Consider the following 24,714-nt stretch of genomic DNA (forward strand, 5'->3'; position numbering starts at 1 on the left):
GTCGGTCCCACAACATGCTGGGAAGTTGGCCCTGACGTCCAATCATGGGAGCCCGGGTGGTGGCGGGTGCCCAGCGGGTGCTCTGCAAAGGCTGGCTTACGGCTGCAGCCACCAGCGTCCTGCCCCCTGCCCTCGGGACCTTGGGCTGCAGGCAAGGACGTGAGGAGAGAGGCAGGGAAGCTCCCCTGTGGTGTCATCAGGCAGGTCCTGCGTTGGTGTGGCCAGGGCACAAGGCACCCAGGGCGCAGCTTCAGAGGATGTAGGTGGCTGCGTGCCGCTTGTTTCTCACAGCAAGTTTTTTCCCTTCGGTACCAGGGATTGAACCCAGGGCTCCACCACTGAGCTCAACCCCAGCCTGCTTTGCTTTTTGAGACAGGCCTCACTAAGTTGCCGAAGTTGGCCTTGAGCTTGCAATCCTCCTTTCTCGGCCTCCCAAGCTGCTGGCGTGCAGTCACTGCACCTGGATACAATGAATTTCTGAGTTTACGATTGAGTTACAGCAACACTGGGGACAGCAAAGGACGCTCCCTGCCTCTGTAACAGCTGCCCTGCCACAGGATCCTGGGCACAACTGAAGCCTACAGGGCCTGGGACACAGGAGGTCAAGTCGCCATGTCCCTTGGGCTCCTCTGGGGTTCTGTGCAAGGTCCCTTTGGGGCCCTGATGCTCTCACCGTCAGCCCGGCAGTAGCCACAGTTCATGGGGCTGGTGCTGCTGGAACACCTGGCAGGGGCGTCTGGGTGTCTCTACCCACTCAGTTACTCTCTCCAATGTGCTCCTGGGGGCTGCCCCACAGCCCACGGGCAAGGACACCTCCAGGGTAGCACAGCGGGCAGGGTACAGCCTCGTGCCACCCAGACCCACTTGGCTCATTTGGACGGCATGTGCTCCAGTGGTCCCTTTAGATTGTCCCCTAGTGACACCCAGTTCTCGTAAAGTCTGAGCAAGCACTGTGGTGTTCAAAACTAGAGACCGACGCTCAGGGCTCACTGATCTCTCCGGCATGGAGAACCCACCTAGTGGTCCTTGCCCTGCTCTGGCCGTGGAGCCCCCGGCTCCTGTTCCTTGACATGCCATCGCTGTGGGCACTTCTGACCTGTTGGGGCCTTTCCCACACAGCCTGGGACCAGCCACTCCACCAAGGCCTGGGCTCCTTCTGGAGGGTAGAATTGGGAACCAGGACCTGGAGTTGGGTGTGCCTGCTGCTCCTGGGGTTGGCGGAGAGGCGTGTGAGCGCGTGGACCGTCCTGCCAATGTTTTTGTGGAACCGTACTGGGGATTGTACCCAAGAGCACTCTACCATTGAGCCGCACTCCCAGCCCTTTTAAAGATCTTGAAAAAAGTTCTTGCTAAATTGCTGAGGCTGGCCTTGAATTTGTGATTCTCCTGCCTTAGCCTCTCAAGTTGCTGGCATGACAGGCGTGGGCCACCAGGCCCTATTTTGTCTCCCCATTTGACTTCCCAGAAGTAGGCGTGCTACAGAGGATGTGCTCAGCACGACCTGCTGGGTGGGGCCTGTGGCAGTGTGGAGCGGCTTCCCAGGCTACCAGGTGCTGCCCTCCTAGACACTGGGCACACAAGGAAAGCAGAGCTGCTCTTGGGCAGCCACAGGGCTCTAGGGACCTAGGAGTATTGCCATGGCAAGTCTGCCCTTGCTCTGCACCCCGTGGACCTGGGAGGACCTGTAGGGAATGTGGTCCATACTGGCAAGGGCACAGCCTGGCTGTATTTCTGCCTTAGCCTAACAACCCACTATCAGGGGAGGATGTGGAGGCCCCTCAGCTCCAGTCTGAAATCCAGATGAGCAAGGACCCTCTGAAGTGCCTTCTCAAGTCCTCTGCCTCTGCACCCCGGGTGCCCCTGCTCAGCAGTTCGTGGACTTGTGATTAAGCAGCTCTTCCCGTCACTGACAGGAGCTCCTGCTTGCCACAGACGTGTGGGCTGTCCTTTCCAGAGAACCCTGCACAGCCCAAAAAACGGAGGCGGCTGGCATGGACTTGCATGGAGCAGGCCAGGAGGCCCGTCATGCTGCTGAGAATGGGTGTCTGGCACCCCTGGTGTTCCCAGCCTAGGGGCATGTGACGGCCACCAACCCTGTGCCGTGGAGCCTGGGAAAGCTGTGGGCTCCTGGGTGGCCCCTGTGCGGTAACAGCACCAGTTTCTTCTGGGCTTGTCCCTGTCGCCACTGCTAGCCAGGGACCATGCCGTGCCAGCTGAAAGCCACTCTCCAGGACCCGAGTCCCGAATGGAGTCCAAAGGAGAAGGGCTGGGACTCGCCTTCTGCAAGGGCTCGGTGGGCCACCCAGAATGGCAGTGACTTGCCAGGGGAGGGGGCAGGAGGGCCTCCCTGGGGACCCAAGTGACACAGGCCAGGAAGTGCATGGCAGATGCTGCCACCCCAGGTGGATGAGGGCTGGAACCCATGCCACCTCATGGCTGCCCCCACCCCATGCTGTCCAGGGCCAACCCTCATACCCCCAGATGCTGTGGAGGGCAGGCAATGCAGTGACAGAGCCGCTGGCTTAAAAACTCAGGGCAAAAGGCAGCCATGGACAAGCAAGGGCGTGTCCAGGAGGGCCCAGGACTCGGAGGCTACCACCCAGGGCCTCACCCTTCCTCTCCTGCAGTGTTGTTGCTCACAAAGACCCGACCCCCCCCAGCCCATCTAAGGCCTCCTCTGCCCTGTGGCCTCCCCCAGCATCCTGGACACCTTGCAATGGGCAAGCCACGAGGCACAGTGAGCGCCACCTGGCAGGCTCAACCCCAGTGAGGATGCCCAGCAGGCAGACGGGAACTGGCGCATCCCAAGGGTCCCATGTGACTACCACCGTTCCCACCACTCCGTGCTGCTCCCGCCAAAGACCGGCCAGCAGTGCCTGTGAGAAGCAGGGTCCTGCCGACGTGGCTCCTGAGCAGTGTTTCCTCAGCAGGAGCGCCGGTGCTGGCCCACACCGAGTGCCCTCTGCAGAGGATGGTGCCGAGGGGCACAGGGTACGCACCACCCCAGGTGAGCCCCCCACGGGGCGAGGCTGGCTGGCGGGGCAGGATGCAGAAGAGCTTCTACACACAGCACCTGCAGCTGCACCCTCAGCAGGAGACCCTGCCCTCCTGATGCAGGGGAGGCCAGGCTCGTGCCCTGTGTGGGAGGCAGGGATTCCTGTGTGGGCACCTCAGGGCCTGCCCTGTGCTCAGTGGTCCTGGTGGCAGAGACGGCTTATGTGGGGATGCATGTAGCATGCCCTACAAAGCACACGGGGGACATGTGGGTCCTGGCCAGCGAGGGACACACAAACCTGCACTTTCATCCGCATACTCAAACCTGTGGGGCTTCCGAAGCCCAGTACAGGGTGCCTCTGGGCAGCTGGTGCCTTGAGGGCTGCACCGTGTGACATCGCCAATAGCACTGCCGAGCCTGTTGCGTGGGGACACACAGCCACCCCAGAGGCTGACTGGGTCCAGGTGGGGTCCAGGTGCCTCACTGGGGCTGTGCAGGTCATGAGCGGCTGCTGCGGGAGGGCAGCAGGCAGGACAGGTGAGCCCAGCTGTCCTATGTACATGGCGTCCGCTAGGAGGCGAAGCTCATGAAGGGGCACTGTGAGTCCAAGAAGGCAGACACAGCTCCAGGCTGCCAGCTAGAAAAGGTGTTTCTTCCATTTTATTTGATAATACATTTTCACAGAAACATGATATTATTTACAAATATACAAGTAAGAGACTGCTGGTCAAAAATCTTAAACTGAAAATGTCATCAAAAATTAATTTACAAAAGCCACCAACTGTCCCCAGAGTCCTGGGCGGTGAGCCTGGACGGTTCTGCCCCGGGCCTGCCAGCAGCAAGCTCTTCCACTCCGACTTCCGCGGCGGTGGCTCCGAGCTGCGGGCCACACAGGGCTCCGGGTCGTGCGGCAGGCTGGCTCCACGGCCGCTGCCTCAGGAGGCGCTGGTTTGCAGGTTTTTGGAAGCTGCGAGCATTGCTCTGACTTTGGCCATGAGATCCTGCACAGGGTGAGACAGGGACCTGACCACTGGGCGGGGAGTTCACGGGGACGGGGGAGCAGAGCCTACACACTGGCTGGAGGTGGCTTGGGAGGTTGGGTGTGGGCTGTGGGCACGTTCAGGCTGCACTGAGGCCAAAGCCCCCTCTCAACCTTGACCTCCGTCCAAGTCTCCTTTGCCATGACCTCATGCAGGTCCACCGGGGGAGGGTGCTACGGTGTGGCAGCCCTGGAAACAGAGACCAGGGGACTGCAGCCCCAGCAGGGCCTCTGCATGCTGCGTAGCCAGACACCACCCAGGACTCCCTCCTGGGTCAGCACGAGTGAAGTGGGAGCAGGAGTGGGAGTCAGGGGAGAGAAAACGAGGCCCCTTTCCAGAGACCAGGACAGAGGCCCAAGGGCCTGACTTACCTGAGTTATTTTGCTCTGCACTGAAGAAACGATTGCCGAAGAGATCTGACCGTCCTTTTCCTGAGAAACGCCCCTAAAGCAAAGACAGGGACTAGAGCTTGAACCTACTCTGTAGTGTAGGGGCCAGGGCACTGTGGGTGGGCGCCCTTACAGGCCGGCTTCCAAGGGTAAGCGGAGCTGCTCTCCTGAACACCAGGGCCGCGCGGGCCACGCAGTCAAGCATTTATACAGCGTTTGTATAAGGAAACTAGTTTGGAATTCATTCTCAGGAGAGGCTACGTAAACACATGGGACCAGAGGAACATGGGAGCCAGCAGACAGGCCGAGTCTCCACGGGCGGACCTCGGGGACTCCTGAACCTGCCCTGGCCCAGGCTCCTGCACTTGGCCTGTGGCTGCTGCTCCCTACATCGGAAAGCCGCCTGTGCCTCCTACGCCAGGCGTGAGCCGCAGTGCCACACACCCCTTCCCAGCCCGTTGGGTGTGGGGTGTGGCAGGGGTCTTGACTGCTGCGACCTGAACAAGAGCAGCTGCCTCATGTGAGGTCTGCCATCACCTGAGGATCACTACATCCAGGACAGGGACACTGGGTCTTGCCAGGGTTTCGTACCCTGACAACCAATTTGGACTGCTGACTGGTGGGGAGGCTAGTAGCCCTGACCCCTGTGACTGGTGCTGTGGCGACAGGAGCCCTGAGTTCCCTGGATGCTGCAGACCCCCAGTGCTGGTTCTTCCCGTCCCATGCTGGGACCTGCTCCCAAGGGCAGGTGCAGGACTGGCCAGTTAACATTCAGCAGCCTGAACCACAGGTACTCTTCCCCTGCAGCAGGGTCCTGAGAGGTCACTTGCCCTGCTGGCACTAAGCTGGGGCCACCTGGGGACCTCCTCTGCCTGGGGAGCAGGGGCTGGGATCAGCAGATGCACCCTGGGGCTAGGCCCGCCTGCCACCCACCCTCTCCCACTGAGCACTGCCCAGAGGCAGATCACCTGGAGCGCTCCTGGCTGGAGCCCCGGCTCTCCACAGGAGAGATGCTGGCCGAGTGTGCTGAGTGGGCTGCAGGCCGTAGTGCCGCCTGCTTACTCGGGGACGCTGACTGTGACCGCGCCTTAGCCTTGGTCCGTGACTGCGACCGCCTCTTCTTCTTCTTCTCATGGGGACTTCTGAAAGGAAAGTGCCCTGGTGAGACCCATGTTGAATGTGGCCCGACACATGTCTGTGGGGCACTGTACCCTGCAACCAGGCAGAGGGATGGACCCCTGGCTTGCGAGGCTTTAGGGAGGTGTGCAAAGCAGCTGCTCCAGTAGGCAGCCTGGCCTCGGGCAGGAAGCTGGCATCTGAGGTGTAGTCAGCATCTGACCTACACTGAGAGGCCCTTGATGGCCACGCCTCCAGTCTATGCTGTTCTCTCACTTATGCCAATTTAATGAGAATTTCCAAAAATATATGGAAAGTCATTAAAGTCAAGTATTGCAGACACAAAGGCCTGGCATTTCTTTTGGATGGCAGTTTTGGGGCATGTCCCTGGAGAAAGGTAGGTGCAGGCTGTTGGGCCCACTCCCTGGGGGGCCCCAGCCACATCTAGTGCCCAGCTCGGCTCTGAGTGCTGCTCCTGCTTCCCACAGAAGATAGGTCCCCAAACCCCCACAATTCCATGTCAGGCTTTCCAGACTCCCTGCCTGCACCTCCTCCTGCAGCTTGGGCTGGACTCAGTCCCTCCCACACCTGTGTCCTGAGACCCTTTCTATGACTTGAGAAACACTGAAAAAGACAAGGAGGTCACATTTTTGGTAAAGGCAGTGTGTGGCGTGGATAGTGCCGCTGGTCCTCCCTGGAGGCAAGGCCTTCTCTCAGCACCCTCTAAGCACCCTCGGAGTCTATGCAGGGACATCACTCACTGCCCAGGCTGGCTCATCCCTCCCACCGTCCCTCCTAGGCTGCCTCCTGGTGGCCCATGGGGTCTCCACAGGGTTTAGGGGCAGCAGCACCTCGCTGTCTGGCTTTGTCCCTCCTGGGGCCACTGCTGACACAGTGTGGCTGCCTGGCTCCCTCGGGATTCAGCATGGCACGGGGCCCTTTCCAATGTGGCCACCCCACCCTGCAGGGAAGGACCCCAGGGGTTGTCCAGACCCCACTTCATTCCAAGTCACACCCCTCATTCAGGCCGTTTCTGCTCAACAATAAGCAGAGTTCACAGTCTGCAGCATGTGACTCCAGAGGTGGCCCAGCAGGGCCACCAGCCTGAGGCACTTGGAAGCCACGAGTACCAGCAGTGCTTCTGGAGCTCTGGCAGCATAGGGCCCCCTGCGTGCCAGCCTGGGCTCCCTGGCAGCGTCCGGGGTGGAGCAGGCCTGGGGCCACCACGCTGCAGCGAGAGCCTGCAGCACAGTCAGCACAGGGGTGGCACGGCTGCAGAGGCATGGTGGCCAGGCACGGCGTGCACACCTGCCCTCCCAGCAACGCAGGAGGCAGGTGCAGGACAGCGAGCTCTGGGCCAGCCTCAGCAACCAGCAAGACCCTGTCTCAAAAAACAAAAAATAAAGAGGGCAGGGGCTGAGGCTGGGTGGCACGGTGCCTGGAGCCAAAAGGAAGGAAGAGCCGATGCTGGTGCTGGATGCTGTGGGCCGGGGCTCTCTGCTGACAGCCACTTAACACTGCACAACCGGGGAGCATGAGACCAAGGGCCAGCCAGATGACTGAGCCCCAACTCGGGCTGCTCTCTGTGGCTACAGAATGACTGAAAGGCGGCTTCTGGGCTGGCTCTGGCTCAGTGGCAGAGTACCTGCCAGGCACGCACCCTGGGCTCAAGCCCCAGCACCGCACCAGAAAGAAAAAGGGGCTGTGAGCACGGCAAGTCTCCAACAGGAGGAAAGCTGATGGTTCACTTCTGACACCACTAGGGCACTCGTGGCCATGGGCAGGGTCTTCCATGTGCTGTGTGGAGAGCCCAAGCCATGGACCAGACCCCACTGTCCCGGGGAGCCAGTCTGTGCCCACTCCACCCCCAAGCTGGCCTCTGCTGTGCACCATGGCCTGAAGCCACGAGCATGGACTTCTGCAGGTCTGCTGGGCAGCATTTTGAGGCCCAGCCTGAGGGAACAGTGCCACAGGGCCATGTGTTCCTTCTCCTTCCTGTGACAGCCGGAGGAGCTGTCTGTGAGCTGCTGTGTGGTCAGTGCCTGGAATGGGCAGTGAGGCTGTGGGGTGTGTGTGTGAGTGCACTCTTTGCCTGCCAGCACCATCCTGGCCACGTCACCAAGTCAGTCCAGTCCACCAACACAGCGGACACTGCCCTGGTCTCCAGGGCACTTTCTGGGTGACCGAAGAGGCCGAGCACCTCCCCTGCACTCATGGGCTCCGTACATGCTGTCCTGTGAAGCATCAGCAAGGCCTCTGCTCTCCTCCCAGTCTGGGACCTGCCCTCCCTCCCTCCTCCTTTCTGCTTCACATCTGTGGCCCTGGGATTGAACCCAGCTCCCCGAGCTGCAAACCCAGCCCCTTCCTAACACTTGGAGACAAGATCTTGCTAGGTGGCCCAGGCTGGCCTGGAACTTGCCATCCTCTTGCCTCAGCCCTTGAGTCGCTGGGCATGCAGGCATGGCCACTGTGCCCACCCGTCCCAACTGTGCCTCCTAGGGGAAGTTTCACTTGCAGTGGGTTCACAGGTTTTCCTCATAATGACAGCATTCTCTATATCCTAAGGAGCCTTAGTCACACGTGTTGTTTTCTTCCAGAAGCTCAATGTTCTGGTTTCTATGTCCAGTGTGGCGATCCCCCTTGAAGTAACTTTTGGGCAGGGTGTTTTTTTTTTTCCATTATGACACGCAGTTGTCCAAGCAAATTTTGTGGGAAGGTCTTTCCTGTCCTCCCTGAACAGTTTTGGCACCTTGGGCAACAATCGTGGCCATACAGGTAGTCACCTGGACCTCCTCCCTCTGCCCACACTGCTGTACTTTCTGGTAGTTTCTGAAATCTGAGGTCAAAGTCCTTCACTTTTATTATTTTCCCAGATTGTTTTGGCTTTTCCTGGTCCTTTGTGTTTCCATACAAGTTTTAGGGTTTCTGTGCCAATTTCCACAAAAAGCTTGGGGTATTTGCTCAAGCTGGACTGGGTCTGTGGGTCACTCTGGGGAGGAGAGCTCTGTCAGCATCTGCCAGTGTGCTGGGAAGGCCCTACCTCCTCCCCTCTCCCCTCCTGCTGTTGGGCGTTGAAAATGGAACCTGGCCCTCGTGCAGGCCAGGCACCTGCTCAGCCTGAGCCAGCCCAGCGCCCAGCCCTTGCAAGTGCACCCGGGGTCCTGAGAAGGCACTCAGAGTCCCTGCCTGCTTCAGGGGTCAGCTGTGATGACCTCGTGAGGTGAGTGGCAACTGTCCCCTTCTTTCCTGACTGTCTTGCTGGGGAGGCTGCCTGGCTGGGGCCTGGTGGAAAGCTCGGCAGATGTGACACTTCCAGGGGAATCTGATGTCAGTTTGGTCATCTGCTGATGACCAAATCTGATGTCAGTTTGGTCATTCTGCTGATGTCAGTTTGGTCATCTGTTCCTTTAAGGAACTTACTTTACCTAAGCTGCTGAATTAACTCTGGTGAGTTTCATTTCCTTGTCCCACAGGGTCTCCCATTCTGGACTCTTCCAGGGCTCTGTCTATCTCTGGTTCTGGTCTTTCTTGCATCCCTTCTTGTTTCTATTTGAGTTTGATTTGTTCCTTTTTCAGCTCCTGTTTTTGGTACCAGGGAATGAACTCGGGGGCACTCGACCATCGAGCCACCTCCCCAGCCCTATTGTGTCTCACTGAGTTGCTTAGTGCCTCGCTGTTGCTGAGGCTCGCTTTGAGCTCTCAATCCTCCTGCCTCAGCCTCCTGAGCACAGGGAGAACAGGCATGGCCACTGCGCCCAGATCCTCTTCAGGCTTCTTAAGCTCAACTGGATCACTGCTTCTACACTTTTATTTTCTTGTAACATAAATAACTTCCAACCGGGTGTGGGAGACTGAGGCAGGAAGATCCAGTCCTGAAGCCAGTCTGGGCAGCTTAGTGAGATTCTGGTATCTCATAATTAAAAGGACTGGGGATACTCCTGGGTTTAATCCCCAGTACTAGAAAAGGTAATTATTTAACTGCTCTTATAATTTTTTCTTCCATCAAAAGTGACCGTAGAGTTATATTGCTGAATTTCCAAGTGCTTGGGATTCTCCAGGTTCTTTAAGGGTCTATGGCGTGGTGCGTGGTGAAGGAACCTGCCTGCACCTCCTGGACCTGCCAAAACCACTGGGCCCAGGGCGGCTGCCACAGTGCTGTGGCTCCCAGGGCTGTGGCCCGGCTTCTCGCTCCCCTCTGGCTTCCTGGCTACTTCCTGGTTGCTGCTATGGGGACGACACTTCCTTTCATTATCAAGCTACCTTGAGGGAGGAGGGCCTCATGACCTGAGGCCCCTTGGCAGCTGCCACCTCCTGCACTTGCTGGCCAAGCACTCCTCTGTGGGCCGAGCACAGAGCCTCCTGCAGGTTCAATGGCAAAGCACCATCACTGTCATCTGTTACCTGCTTTAATAAGGCAGCCGCAACTCCCTGCTGAAGTGACTTCACCAACATCCCTGTGAGAGAGGCTTCAACAGTGTGCTCAAAACACTTCCTATGAATACTGTTCCACCTGGCCCAGGTGTGAACTTCCACTCATCACTATAAGGAGTCTCTCCTCGGATGGCTGAACCAGGGTGTAGGCAGGAAGCACCAGGAACAGCTCAGGCCAAAAAGCAGGAGAGTGCCTGGAGAGCAGTGGGAGGACGTGTCCAAGGAGGCAGGGACGGGTCCAGGGCTCCACAGCCTAGTCTGAAACAACGCACCATCCAAGAGTACAAGGCCAGGGGCACCCACTCAGCCGGCGAGGATGACAGACCCCAGGTCTAGGACCTGCGGTGACGTCAAGCGGGTTAAGGAAGAAGGGCGAGCAGCAACGGGAGTTGCTCTTGCCCAGCCACCTGCCTGAGCAGGCGCCATCCAAGTGCAACCCTAGCAGAGCTGCTGGCACGGGGTGCTGCGGGACCACAGGACACCCCAAAGACCTCTCCCTGATCCAGAAGCAGGCGGGAGTGACCTCAGCAGAGTGGGCTGACTCTACATCACTGACAAGGACAGACGGACATGTGTCTCGGGCGTGACACAAGGGAGTCTGCACAGCCGCACCCACGCAGGGTTGTTGCGGAGATCCTGGGCAGCACCCTGCCAGGGACAGCATGGGAGAAGCACCTCTGGCAAGGCTGTGGTCTGGCTTCCCCAAACATGTCAAAGCCACAACCCACATCCAGGTGTGTGGGGGAGCAAGGGATGCGTGTGGGCCTGAGCTGCAGAAGGTGGGCACAGGGGTGCTCGCAAGCCACTTGAAAAACCAGCCCCCAGGCTGACCATGCTCAGACAGGAACAGCTCAGGCCATGTGGGGGCACATGGAGAGCTACTGCCGAGCTCTGATGCCAGCTCTCAGCAATGCAGAGGTGTCCAGAGGGCTGTCCCTCTGCAGGGCTGCCGTCAGAACCCAGTCCTGGGGTCCTCAGAGCTCATGAGACCATGCCGGAAGGCCCTGGGCCTCCCACCTGTGCAGGCAGACCCTTAACCACCGCCGTCCATCACTCCTCTTAATGTAAAAATCAAGCTGAGGACAAAGTGAGAACTCTTGTGTTCAGAGATCTTTTGCTACAGGAATAGATTTTAGATCCTCTCCTCACGTGTCTGAGGTGGTAATAAATTTCAAGGCTCGCTGCTGGCTTCAGGAATGAGTTCCACATGCCAGGTAGCCGGGATACCTGGCAAGATCACCACAGCACAAAACGTAACCAGAGCGCGTGTGTTAGGGGGCTCTGACCCCGCCAGCTGGCAGCTCCTCTGCCTGTGCACCGCTTCAGGAAAAGGGGCTCAGGTTCTATCTATTAAGAGACTCCTAGCAGCTGTCCCTGGTGGTGGGCAGCAACTGGGCTCCAGATGTGCCCTGGGACAATGCCAATCAGCTAGGTGGCATGAGCTTGAGCCCTGGAAGGGGCTGCTCCCAGATAGCACTCCCCGTGGCCGGGAGGAGACTGTTGACCACTGCTGGGGGCCACTAGCATTCAGTGCTGGAATACCCCCCAGAGGCCCACAAGCTAAAGGTTTGCTTACCAGGATGGACCTATGGGGGGTGGGCGGCACCCCTGGAAGGGACGGGAGGATCCTCTGCTTTGGGGCATGAGGCCCAGTTTCTACTCTGCACTCCCACCGTGTGCTGCCTCACCACAGCTTGGGCTAAAACCTCCCAAACTGAGCCAAAGTAAACCTTTCTTTTCTTTTAAATATTTATTTTTTTAGTTTTTGGTGAACACAACATCTTTAACTTTTATTTTTTATGTGATGCTGAGGATCGAACCCAGCGCCCCATGCATGCCAGGCGAGTGCGCTACCGCTTGAACCACATCTCCAGCCCCAACCTTTTCTTAAAAGCTGTTACCTCGGGTCCTTGACCGGAGAGCAGAACTCTGCCTGAAACGAGCTGAGGCAGTCTGGGAGGGTGGCTTCCACGTCTGTTTTTATATCTTTTGGCATTGGGGGTGAACCCAGGACTCCATCTTGCCAGGGCTCAGCACACCCTGTCCTAAACGCGGATGCCAGCCTGGCTTTCCAGGAGCAGCTGAATCAGTGCTCAGGAGGCACCCACAGGACACTGCCCCTTTGGGAGTGGCAGCCTCAGCCCTGGCACCATCACATACTGCCCAGGCACCAACTCCCCGTGACACCCGAGGCCACCAGGTTGGGAGGTCTGCCCCTCCTTCTGTTCCTGCCGCTGGCAAGGGGGCAGCCGTTGTCTGTGGGTCCTGCTTCAGGGCTGTGCTGAGGGAAACCAGCTCCCAAGTCAGGCTGTGCGAGAGCCCCATGGAGGCCCCAGTGCTCCCAGTGACAGTGCTGCTGCGGAGACTACGGCCGTCATCCTAGGCAGCTAGTGACACAGGTGGACACAGCTTCAGACCCCTCTACCCAGGACACCCAAGCGGCCTACCTGGAGCGAGTTCGCTTCCTGCTGGCTCCGGGGCTGCTGCTCATGCGGTAGGCAGTAGGGACGCTCCTGTCTTCCCGCCGTCTCTCAGGGGAGTGAGCTCTCCTCCGAGGGGACCGGGAGCGTGACCTGGACAGAGTAACGTGGCATTCAGTTCCGCTGTCTGGTCCCCTGGTGTGCACTCTCTCTTGCCTTAGCCTGCAGGGTGCCCACAGCAGATGCCCACTCCGGCCAACCAGCTTCAGCCTCACCCAGGGAGGCAGATGCCTCTGCCCATTCCACAGCGCTGTACCCAGGTGCCAGTCTTGGAGACTACCACTGCCAAACACCTGAGGAGGCCACCCGGCCAGCCCAGAATGCTGGGCCTCCTTCCTCCTGCTCGAGGACTGGCGCTCACAGGCATGGCCCTCACCTCTGCAGAGGAAAGGCACTGGGTGCCCGGCACCCCAGACCTCATGGCCTGTGCAGGAGCAGGCAGGGACATGTCAGGTCTGCTGGCTCAGAGCCCCACCTTCGTCTTGCCCAGAGCATGCCGTGCTGACAGTCTGGGCTAAGTAATCCAAGTTCATGGGATTCATGGATGCAAAATCACCCCCGAATATTTATTGGCCCTTCCCTTGTGTCTAAAACAAGGTTCCTTCTATCCATGTCATGACATGATCCACACATAGCCAGAAAGACCCTCCAGACCCTTTCCCACTTGGGACAGCCAAGGTTAAAATGACACCTTTTTTTGGGATTTTTTACTGTTAACTCAGCAAGAGTACCATTTCAGGAAAAGTCTGCAATGAGCATATACTCTGGCAGGGGATCTCTTCTCTCCAGGCCTTCTCCATGACCGCCCATCCAGAAAAGAGATAAAGAGCAGCTGGATTTCGCCACTTAAAAAGTTTTTCACTGAATCATTTTAATTATGGTAAAAAACCCAAAGCAACACATCACATGGTTCCGAAGACCAGCTCACTATGGCATCTACCCTCTGGTGTCAAGGGAAGCACCCTGGCCCTGATAAGCCTGCTCCAACATAAGGAGGATGCAGGGTCTTCTCTGCTGGACCTCTGGAAGGTGTTGTGTGTCGGAAATGTCCCTGGGCTCCCCCCAAGATGCCAGGGCCAGGCAGAGCCCATGACGTCTTGCCAGGTGCCCCACGAGAGCTCCAGTGGTCAGGTCTGCTGGAGGCCAGGCTGCCTGAGCACTCCTGCTGGGCTGCTGGTGCATCTGCTCAGGGCACACACTTCTCGTTCAGAGTATGTAAAGCTGGGCCGGGCACTACAGAATGGGGAAAGCATTCGGTTGAGCAGAGCCTTCACGCCTGCAGGATGCTGGACAGAGCTCTACCAAGCACTTGAAGATCAGGAAAGACGATGAGCCCAGTGCCTGCAGCCACACTCTTCAGAGGGAAGGGGCAGCTCCCAGCAGCCTCCACGACCTCGGGAAGGAGCCCCTTAGAGCTGGGCAATAGCCCAGAGCTCTCCAGGTCTCACTTTAAGGAAGGACACTTGATGCTTTCCATTCTGTCGAGTGGGCTCTTCACAGTGACATGACTCAGTGCCAGGAAAGGCACTCCACTTGTCAGCCAATCGTCCCATGTATCCAGAGACTTCAATGAAGGCAGATGTCCTTAACACTTCTTGCACAAATCCCAATGGTCTGTTCAAAAAATAAGGGCATTGGGAGACTTTCTCCAAGGATGAAATTCCAGAAGTTTTATCTGGATGCAGTGGCCACACTTGTAAGTGGCCTCTTTTCACTCCAGACCACCTGTGTGGGGTTCGCCTCACTGCTCACAGGTCTCGGCAACAGGTGACTCGGGGACTTGGGAGCTGGGGTCAGCCAGCCCAGCTCAACCCAACCACCAGGAGACTCCTGCCTGGCAGCTCCCATGCTGAGGCTGAGGTGCAGACGCCTGGCACCTGTGTGTGCTCACAGTTCACCTGACATTAGTGACCACCCAGGCTGGCATGTTAACCAGTGCCACCCGGGGCACTTTAAGCACCCGGTTTCTTCTTTAAAAAACAGGACTGAGACACAGAATTATCTTTTACTGTTTTGCTGTGCACTTTATCATGGGGAGTAAGGAGAGTAAAGATCACATCTAGGGCTGGGTTGTGGCTCAGCGGTAGAGCCCTCGCCTAGCATGTGCTGGGTTCAATCCTCAGCAGCACATAAAATAAATACATACATAAATAAGGGAAAGCGGGCTGGGGATGTGGCTCAAGCGGTAGCGCGCTCGCCTGGCATGCGTGCGGCCCGGGTTCGATCCTCAGCACCACATACCAACAAAGATGTTGTGTCCGCCGAGAACTAAAAAATAAATATTAAAAAATTCTCTCTCTCTCTCCCTCTCTCTTAAAAGAAATAAATAAATAAATAAATAAATAAATAAATAAATAAATAAGGGAAAGAAAGAGATATTGTGTCCTGTCAACAGCTATAACTAAAAAATAAATATAAAAAAAATTACATCTGATTCAACTTTGCCTACCTGAGTTATTTCTGAACATTAAATACAGTCGTTTTCAAAAAAGTCATATTAACCCCCTTAAGGTACATTGGGAGCTAACTTTTGGGAAAAAAAACACATCTTTACTGCACAGATCCTCTGCACGGGGAAGTCCTGAAGACCTGTTCAGAACCCACGGCTGAGCCCCAGACACCAGAGGAACACCAAGGGAGCTTACCAAGGCTTATAGGCTAGTGGAGGATCAAGCACCAGCCTTGCTAATTCAGTGTAATGACACCTAACACTGAATTTTACACGAGTGAACTACATCAGTACTTCTTCCTTCCATTAAAACAGTGGACCTTATGAAAACACAGATAAAACCAGCTGCAGCACAGGTGAGGAAGTCTTACACGTCAGTCAGTGCTGGCTAAGATGCCGAGTATCACCTTGTCAAAACCAGTGAACGGGTTGGGCTGGGCCCAGTAGTAGAGCGCTTGCCTAGCACATGGAGGCACTGAGTTCCATCCTCAGCACCACATGAAGATAAGTAAATAAAAAATAAAGGTATTGTGTGCATCTACAACTACGAAAAAAATTAAAATAAACGAACAAAAACCAAACCAGCAAGCTTCTTGAGAAATAACAAATGGGTTTTGTGAAACTAAAGATTTTTGCCATAACTTGCCTCTGGAGGTCTGAAGCCACCTATGGCTGGGATGTCTTGAGTGACAGAGGCTTCAGCTAGATAAGCAGCCCACAAACAGACCTGCTGGGACAGGAAGAGCTTCCCAGTCTCACCCACAGCACCTTATAGGGGTTACCTGTCTCCACAGTGTGAACCTCAGCTGAAGCACCCTACCACAATCAGAAATGCTAAGAACTGTGGTGTTGAATTTTTTAATTTTTGATACCTCAGCCCCATCTCCAACTTTTAAAAAATTTTGAGAAGGGTCTACTACGCTATTGAGGCTGGCCTCAAACTTGCAATCCTCCTGCCCCAGCCTTGCAAGTTGCTGGGATCACAGGCCAGGGCCACTGTGCCTGGTGTAGTATTGCACTTGGAGCTGGCAGAAGTTAGCACTTTCAATATTTTGGTTAAAATTTAGTTGTCTTTTAACACATCAATAATACATATTATGGGAGAGAACACCATCCTTTCCTATCTTATTTACAACTGTGGCTTTTGGTGGTGCTAGGGTTGGACCCAGGGTTGCGCACACACTCGGTAAGCACTCCACCACTGAGCCACACCCAGCCCAAGGACTGCAGTGTGTTAACTCCCCTCGGGCTCCAGGAATGGAGAGTGCTGGCAGGGCTCAGGTGGAGCCAGCAGATCTGCCCCTGGAACATGCCACTATCTTCTGAAGGAAGAGACGAGGCGGGGTCCAGGTGTGAGGGTCCAGGGGGGCGCCTGGACTGCCAGGCAGGAGAGGCAGTTACCGAGAGGCACTCAGCAGGTGCCAGCTCTGGGCACAGAGCTCACTGGAAGGCTTTGTTTCATGATATTATCACATGTACTTTATGATATGATAAAGCTGTTCTTTTCCTTGACTGAAACTGGCAGCCTACCATCGGACAGAAAGCATAATGAGGAAACGGCCACTTGCCCACCTCTTATCTAAGATGTAAACACATTACGGAAGATCAAGTAATCCCCAAGTTACCGTGTTAGCACTCAGTCCATGATAAGGACACAGACCCACAGCCCTACAGCGCCTGTGCTGGGTGGTGCTCTTGGTCATGAGCACCCACCTGGGCACAGCCTGAGGCCAAGGAACACCACCAAGCTAGGAGGCAGGGCATGTGCAGCCCCAGGTGCCAGGTGCTTCACCCACACCACTTGTGGAGCCAGAGGAGAGCCCGTAGCTCAGATGGGCACGGGACCTTCATCACTGGCCCCTGAGCAGGGATCACAATGAATTGTTTTTGCTTGTCCGAGCCAGAGGGGAAGGAAACGGGGAAGAAATCCCTGCATGTGCTGCAGTGGGGCCTGGTCAACTCTGGCATATATTTTCAGTTCCGTAATGGCAAAAGGAACTTTTTCAATTTTTTAAATTTCAGAATTCCTGGGGCTTAAAAAAATATATCAAAAGTATGTTAGCAGGGCTATTAATTTAATTAAAAAATAACAATATTTGTATGTTTTTTTTTTTTTTTGCTGGGTGTAATGACAGGAAGCAGATGATCAGGTCCACCTGTCAGGAAGGCAGGTCCAGGTCAACACAGACAGGCACACATAGGCCGCCAGGCCTATGTGAATGTCCTGGGCAGGGACACAGCATAGAGGCAAATGGGCATATGGTTTTCAACAGTTAAGAGTGCAGGGCATCTGCATTTTTCCTATGGGAGAGATGACAGCGACTCTAAAAAGAAACACCAGGCACCCGCAATGTGACAGCTGTGTGAGAAAAAATGTGACAGATCCAAAGGCATGAGCCCTAGGGATGGGCCATGCCCAAGCCTCTGGCAAGCTAGCCACAGCTGTACTTCATTTTAAGAGGTTTTACCAGGCAGTAAGCTCTGAGGCCCTGGAAGGCGCTGGCCCCAGTGTTTACTGCCTTCTCAGAACTGGATCCTGAAGAAGGCTCTGTTCAACAGTGGGATGCTGGGACAGCAGAGGGATTAAATGAGAAGACAAGTTTGTACTTCTGCCTCGTTCAAGCATGAACCAAGCAGCAGAGATTTCTTCTGTTCTGAAATTTGTACGCTCAAAAGAAACCAGGAGGGGACTTTCATACCAACAGGAGACCCACGCCACCCTGCGAACCTTCTCACACTCAGCACTATGCCAGGCCTGCTTTCCTGACCTGTTACAATTTAAATAAAGCTTTCACTTTTCCCTTTCTTCGTCTTTTTTTTTTTTTTTTGCTTGGTAGTAGTTGGTGATCGTTTTTGGTGCTGGGCACTCAACCCAGGGCCTCATGCATGCTTGGCAAGTGCTCTACCACAAAGCCACATCTTGGCCTGTCTTATTTACTTATTTTAGTCTTTATTTAATTTTTTATACTGAGAATTGAACTTGGGGTGGCTTAACCACTGAGCCACACCCCCAACTTTTTAATTTTTTTTAGACAGGATCCTGCTAAGGTTGCTGAGGCTGGAGTAGAACCTGCTGTCCTCCGGCCTTAGCCTCCCGAGCCACTGGGATCCCAGGTGTGGCCACCACGCCTGGCTGAAGGACTTATCTGCAGGACACAGACACCCACATGCACATTTGCCCAGGCACATGGGGCTGCAGCTAAGCTTTCTGCCCAGCTCTACTGGCACCAGCAGGAGGAGGATCCACAGACAGGAGGGCTTTGGGCATTGCCCTGCACACCCACCTCGACCGCCGCACTGTCCGGTAGGCACTGGGAAGCGCGTGCTTGGCTTTTGAGTGTGACCTAGACCTGGACTTGGAAGATGCATGATACTTGGGAGAGCGTGACCTAGTTCGAGACCGTTTTTTGTGCTTTTTCTTTTTCTTTTCTCTTTCTTCTTCTCTCGGTGGATCTCTGCTTTTGCTTGAAGGCCTTTCTGGTGGCTTCACTTCTAAAGTAGGCAGAGGTCTGCCTCCAGTCAGTACAGGACAGGGCACAGCACTGGCTTCCTAGGAACAGAAGCAAACGGGACAACAAGATGTTTTAGAACACAGACCACACGAGAGCAGCTCTGGGTCCCTCACACGCAGATGCCTTGCACTCTCAGGAAGTACTGCCTCTCTGAGAGCCCAGCCCTCAGGAGGACCACAGCACACACCTTACACCGAAAGGGCACACGGATCCCAGAGGCTCTTCCTGCACAGTAACTCCCCATCACAGTATTGAAGTCACTATGTTAAAAATTCTGTATTTGCTATTCAATGACTTTCCACTGAAACAGATTCTGTAAATCTCCAATACGAGGGTTTTCATAGATCCGAATGCAATTTTTTGCAAGTCTTAACCAGAGGAGGAGGTACCTCTTGGAGTGCAGGAAAACTTTGGGTGACAGAGGCATGTTCCAGGGTGCACAAGTCTCACTGCACTGCAGGGAGCCTCACAGCAGGAGCATGGCACCCAGATGTAGGGCAGCTGCCTCCCCAGAGGGGCAGCTGCATTTTCAGGCCACAGCTCAGCTGGAAGCAGATTCTGACCAAATGTTGAAGCCTCTAAAAACTTCTCACTTGGAATTCTACTGAGGGGCTTGTGGAATGTGTCCCTGGACACCACAGGGGCCCTCAACAGAGGCACTGTCAGCAGCTGGCTTGGCATTTGGGAATCTGCCTGGTGAGTGGCTGTCCTCCCTGGAGACCACCTGACAAGGGCAGTTGGGTGGGCCTCTCACAGGCCACTTCCAGAGCCTGCTTCTCATTGTAGCTCCGAGAGGAGGAGCCAGTCAGGGGTGCTCTGTGGGGCAGGCAATTGACTAGGATCCAACGGCCACTGGAGCTGGCCGCTTCAAGATGTGAGACCCTCTAGCCTCCCTGCCAGCCTCCCTGCTGCCTACACCTGGTGTGCATCTCTACATGCCTGCACACTAAGCAGAGGCTCCCAAGGCAATAGTGGCAGCACATGGGCTGGAGTCCCAGCAGGCTGTCATCCGCAGTCCGTTCTCATTAAAGGAACTCAGTCACCGGGGCTGTGGAGCACAGGCTTCAGATGGCCCCGCAGCCCCATCTGCAAGGTGGCTTCCGTGTCTATGTTTATGTGCAGGCTTATTTCTCTTAGATTTGTTTGTCGTTGGAGCACATTAGTGGGGTTCATCATGCCACAGACAGGCACATGAACATGATAATCTGATCAATCTCACTCCCCAGTATATTCCCTCTCCTACCAGGTTTGCTTTTTTTTTTTTTTTTTTTTGGTACTGGGGACAGACCCAGGGTGCCCCACCACTCAGCTACATCCCCAGTCTTTCATTTTGAGACAGACTCTTTATTAAAAAGTCTCTGAGGCTGGTTTGAGAACCTGTAAGCTTCTTGCCTCAGCCTCCCAAGTCTCTGGGATCACGGAGTGGCCACCATACCCAGATAGTAAGGAATTTTCTAATATCTCCAGGGACCATTTCTCAAGGGAACCCATTTCAGCGTGGGCCAGTTCTTGTCAAAAAGATCTTTCTCACTCAAATTCTATTAGAATAATATTTTTTTCAGGTTTAGTATAAAACTATCTCACTGTTACAAGAGTTTAATATGTAAACATTCCACCGCACACACACACTAATAAATGATGTTTTAAATCATAGGCAGCTGCTTTGCAGCTTCACCTGTGTCCCCCGTGTGCACAGCCACAGCATGGTGAACAGGTGGAGCGCAGTACCTCTCAAGGTGAGCAAGGGGGAGGCAGGCTGGGTGTGGGACAGCTCGCGGATGCTGGACTGCCAGAAAAACCAGCTCTGTGCCCTTCAGAAAGGCCAGCAGTCTCAGAGAGCAAGGAGTGCACCCTGCATGAGATGTGCGAGCCCCCACTAACCCTGACGGCACTTGAGGCTTCCTAACATGTGCCAAAGGCCATTCTGAAAGGAGGGATGGGGCTTCCCAGAGTGCAGCATGTCACTCCTCACCCTCTGCCCTCACACCAGGTGGGCAGGGCAGGGGCACGAGCTGCTTGACAGCAGCCTGCCAACCTCTGTCCCACTGAGGCTGCGGCTTCACTGAAGGGAGGGGTTGTTCTGAAACGAGACCTTCAGGATACGAGCTGAGGGTCTACTTATTCTAAAGAGATGGTTGTCCTTCCCTGTTAAGGTGGAAACAGGCAGCCACGGTGGCCTCTCGGCAGCCCTAGCCACTGGCAGGTGAGCAGAGCTGTGTCTGCGTAAGTGGCTGGGGATTCGGACAGGCGCTGACGTGTTATCACAGCCAGGTCCAACTCTACGATCAAGACTTCACAACTGTTGGGATTCTTTTTTTTTTTTTTTTTTTTGAGACAAGTCATTCTGTGTTGTCCAGGCTAATTTCCAAGTTCTGGGCTCAAATGATCCTCTAGTCTCAGCCTCCCAAGTAGCTGGGACCACAGGCACTGGTGGGCTCGAAAACTGCAGAGAAACATCAAGGCCGAATCAACACCTAGTTAGCTGCTCCTTCTAGGCTTTGCTGCAAAAGCTGGTCTGTCCTTGGTGAGTGCAACCACAGGCACCACATTCAACACACGAGGCCACCGTACCTGATGTGGCTAGCAACACAAAGGATGGAATCCTCACTCTGCTTGATGTTAATCAAATCAGTCAGTGTGGCAAGAAACCCCATACTGTAGTGTACACCCAAAAATAACTGTCAACGTCAATGACAACTTACACCGTTTAACATTTACACTGCCTTATTTAAGAATTCCGGATTCCCAATTGTCTTAACCAAAACTACTCTTAACTGGGTGGTAGTGCACAACTGTAATCCCAATGACTGGAGAGGCTGAGTTGGGAGGACCACAAGTTCCAAGCCAGTCTTAGCAACTTAATAAGACCCTGTCTCACAGTAAAAAGTGAAAAAAAGGGCTGGGGACTTAGCTCCATGGAAGAGCACCCAGGGTACAACCACAGTATGGAAAAACAAGACAACCCCCATGCCCGCTCCCCTGCCAACTACACATATGAGCAACTGGAGGAAAATTAAGTGGTCACTATCTAAGTCTGGACCACACCCCAACCCAGTGCCAGCACTGCTGCTGCTTGGGGTCTGAGGGTGCCTGGCCCAGCCTATGGAGAGTGGCAAGCAGAAGCTGCCCAAGCCACAGAGGCAAGGTTAGCAGCTGCTGCACTGACTCTTCATGGGTCTCCCAGGAACTAAAGCTGCCTTTTCAGAAAGGATTGTAACACTCCAGCAAAAATGACCAAAGTTGGGGTGGGGATGTGGCTCAAGTGGTAGCGTGCTTGCCTGGCATGCATGGGGCGCTGGGTTCGATCCTCAACACCATATAAAAATAAAATAAAGATGTTGTGTCCACCAAAAACTAAAAAATAAATATTAAAAAAAATCTCTCTCTCTCTCTTAAAAAAAAAAAAAAAGACCAGAGCCCAAACTATGACCAGACACAGGCTGGGGCAGGTGTTAAACAAGACCTGGAGGAATCATGGAGGACTCCTGCATAAATCACTTATGAACACGGAATACCCACTGCCCACGCCCCACAGGCTGACAAACCACAATGGGTGCTCCTGGACCTGCACTGCCTGCCTCCTGCACCTCCCACCATCCTACCCACTCCACGGGCAGGTGTGGCCAGGCTACTCTTGGCTGCCATGTGTGCTCAGCATGCTGGGTGCCCCACAAACTGCTGGCCACTGCCACCCCTTCCAGCTTTGCCCAAGTACTTCACCCCTGGGCAGCTGGCCAGAGGCCCAGGCTCACCACCACCCCACTGCTGGCTGTGTACACGGGACAGCACGGCCGCTGGTCCACATGCCCACAGCCTCAGACCCTGAAGCCCACAGGCTCGCAAACAGGTTGACTTCTATCACCATTTCCTTTCCAAGTTCTATTCGACTGGACTAACAGCATAAAAAGAATTACTAGAATCCCAAAAGCCCTAAAATGTTTACGACTAGTACTGACTAGTAGTAATCCAAAGGGTGAGCATCCACGACCCCTGTCTTTGTTTCAAGAAGACAGACACACACCAAGAACAAAGACAGTCCACGCACAGGCTTGTGGGTACCAGTGTCCTACTGACACCAGTCTGGGCCAATGTGCACACTGTAAGACAGCATCCCAAATGATATTCAATAAGGGCACTTTTCTTTCTTTTAAATTTTTTTTTTTTTTTTTTGGTACCAGGGACTGAACCCAGGGGGTGCTCAACTACAGAGCCCAGACCAACCCAGCCTACAGCACACTAAACACAGGGGAGTGCTTGTCCTTAAAACACGTGAGCAGCACTAGGGCTGCTCCAGGGAGCCTGAAGACAAGGCAAGAGCACTGCAGCCAGGCCGTGTGCCCGGCCTTCGGAGCGTGTCTTCCCCTCCTGGCAGGGTCCTCTTGCACTCAGTGCCTGCTCAGCTGGTCACAGCTATGGCCATCTGGCAGTGCCTCACACTGCCTCACCTAGGGGTACCAGTGGCCACATCTGGTCCTGTCTCAAGTCCCCTGGGCTCTAGACACATACATTTACTATCTGCAACTGTGGGGATGGAGCCAGCAAGTGCTCACACCAGCCACGTTCCTGGTTCCCCCTTTTGTGGTTCTGGGGATGGAAGTGGGAGTGGTTGGCCATGGAGCTATGCAACCAACTCTTCATATTTTTTTGAGACGAGGTCTGGCTAAGTTGCCCAGGCTGGACTTGAAGTTGTGATGCTCCTGCCTTGGCCTCCTGAGTCATTTGGATTATAGGTGTGTGCCACAATGCTCGGCTTGGGCTAAATACACACACACAAAATTTTTTTTTCCTTTGTGGTGCTAGGGCTTGAACCCAGGGCCTTCGGCATTCGAGGCAAGCGCTCTACCAACTGAGCTCCATCCCCAGACCCAGGCTAAAAGTATCTTTGAGCTTGACTCTTGCTCATGACAACTGTCAATTCAATTACAAGTACCTCTGCTTCAGGGCTACTGAGACAGCCATCACCATCTCCAGATACCACTGCATCTATGCTGAAAAGGCTCAATGGCTGTGAGCTGAAGGACGCCTACCCAGGAAGAGCCACCCAAAGATCTGGACACTCAAATCACTTCCACGAAGCACAGCCCAAACCAAGATGAACACAGGAAGACAAAAGGCCCCGTAGAGGACACGCTGCGGGGAAGGGACACTTCTGGCAGCTGTGACTGTGTTCCCACTAGAACACCATGCCCTGGAGCATTCTGGGGCTCGAGTACAACACAACTGGCTCGAGTCTCTGCCTGCAAATGTCCCTCGGGAACCCTTCCCTCTAGTACATGGACGGGAACACAGGCCCCATTTTAAACCAGCCCCCCGCAGCCCTGCCATCAGAGCAGCTCCCGGTTCTCTTGGGCTTCTCCCTCCCGTTGCCTGCACCAGCTCCTCAACTCACCAGGAAGTGCAGGTGCCGCACCTCCTGCTTCTCCTCGGAGAGCACCAGAAGTACCTTAGCGTCAGTCACTGCCTGACAGCCTTCAGGTGGTGCCTACTGTTCCCTCACCAGAGCCAGAGACCCGCGGGTACAGGCCAGTCTATGGAGAACTCTGAGGAAGGCAGGGGACAACACCCCTCAAGGAGCTCATGCCAAAATGGTGCTGAGGACCGAACCCAGGGGCTCTGCCACTGAGCTGCACCCCTGTCCTATTCTCAGACACCTTTGAAATACGATGTAAATACCAAACAAGACTCAGGTGGGACTGCTATAAAGCATCTGAAAGACAAGACTTGGAGCTGGGTATGGCTCGGTGGTAAAGCATTTGCCCTGACTCGACCCCTCACACCACGAGAAGGCTCCCCAATCACCAAGCGACTGACCGAAAAATCACAATTTAAATGATTCTAAATCAATGCATCTGGGAAAAGAGCAGATCTCTTGCTGAATGCTATGGCCACACTGCCTAAGTCATCAGGGTATGGAGGTCCCTGGTCCCAGTGCTGTTCCAAGCTCCTTCTGCAGGGGAGGCTCCTAAGCACCATGTCACATCCTCGCTGGGGCTGAGTCCCTGGCCACACTGCTTGAAAAGCAGCTGTCTATGCTCACACAACTTTCCCCCTGTGGTGCTGGCTATGGAACCTGGACTGGGAGCACATCTACCTCAGCCCAGTGTGAACTCCCTGCCCCAGCACAAGCTCGCAATGTGCCTGATGCAGCTAAGACTCTGCTTCAGTTACGAGTCTGACCACCTCCCACCACAGACCCTGTGCAGCCCCCACAAAGCCCTCCTGTTGGCCAGCCCTTGAGGTGGCCAAGAGCAGAACATCAGACGGCACCTGGGGTGGACGGCACACGTGCACTCAGGGCTGTC

The 24,714-nt window shown here is 54.9% G+C and overlaps 1 protein-coding gene across 2 annotated transcripts in view; it reads right to left on the minus strand.

Annotated features, from left to right (window-relative positions):
* Nucleotides 1-3,637: 3,637 nt before the first annotated feature.
* Nucleotides 3,638-24,714, minus strand: part of Sfswap (splicing factor SWAP) — a 65,321-nt gene continuing 44,244 nt past the window's right edge. For both annotated transcript variants that reach the window (XM_026409660.2, XM_026409661.2), the window contains 5 exons: nt 18,185-18,450; nt 12,419-12,544; nt 5,393-5,566; nt 4,407-4,479; nt 3,638-3,996 (listed from right to left, as the gene is read on the minus strand). In XM_026409660.2, the coding sequence (XP_026265445.2) occupies nt 3,931-3,996; nt 4,407-4,479; nt 5,393-5,566; nt 12,419-12,544; nt 18,185-18,450 (705 nt within the window). In that variant the 3' untranslated portion in view covers nt 3,638-3,930. The remainder of the gene's footprint in view (nt 3,997-4,406; nt 4,480-5,392; nt 5,567-12,418; nt 12,545-18,184; nt 18,451-24,714) is intronic.

This window comes from Urocitellus parryii, chromosome 3 (genome assembly GCF_045843805.1).
Source record: "Urocitellus parryii isolate mUroPar1 chromosome 3, mUroPar1.hap1, whole genome shotgun sequence".
NCBI lineage: Eukaryota > Metazoa > Chordata > Mammalia > Rodentia > Sciuridae > Urocitellus > Urocitellus parryii.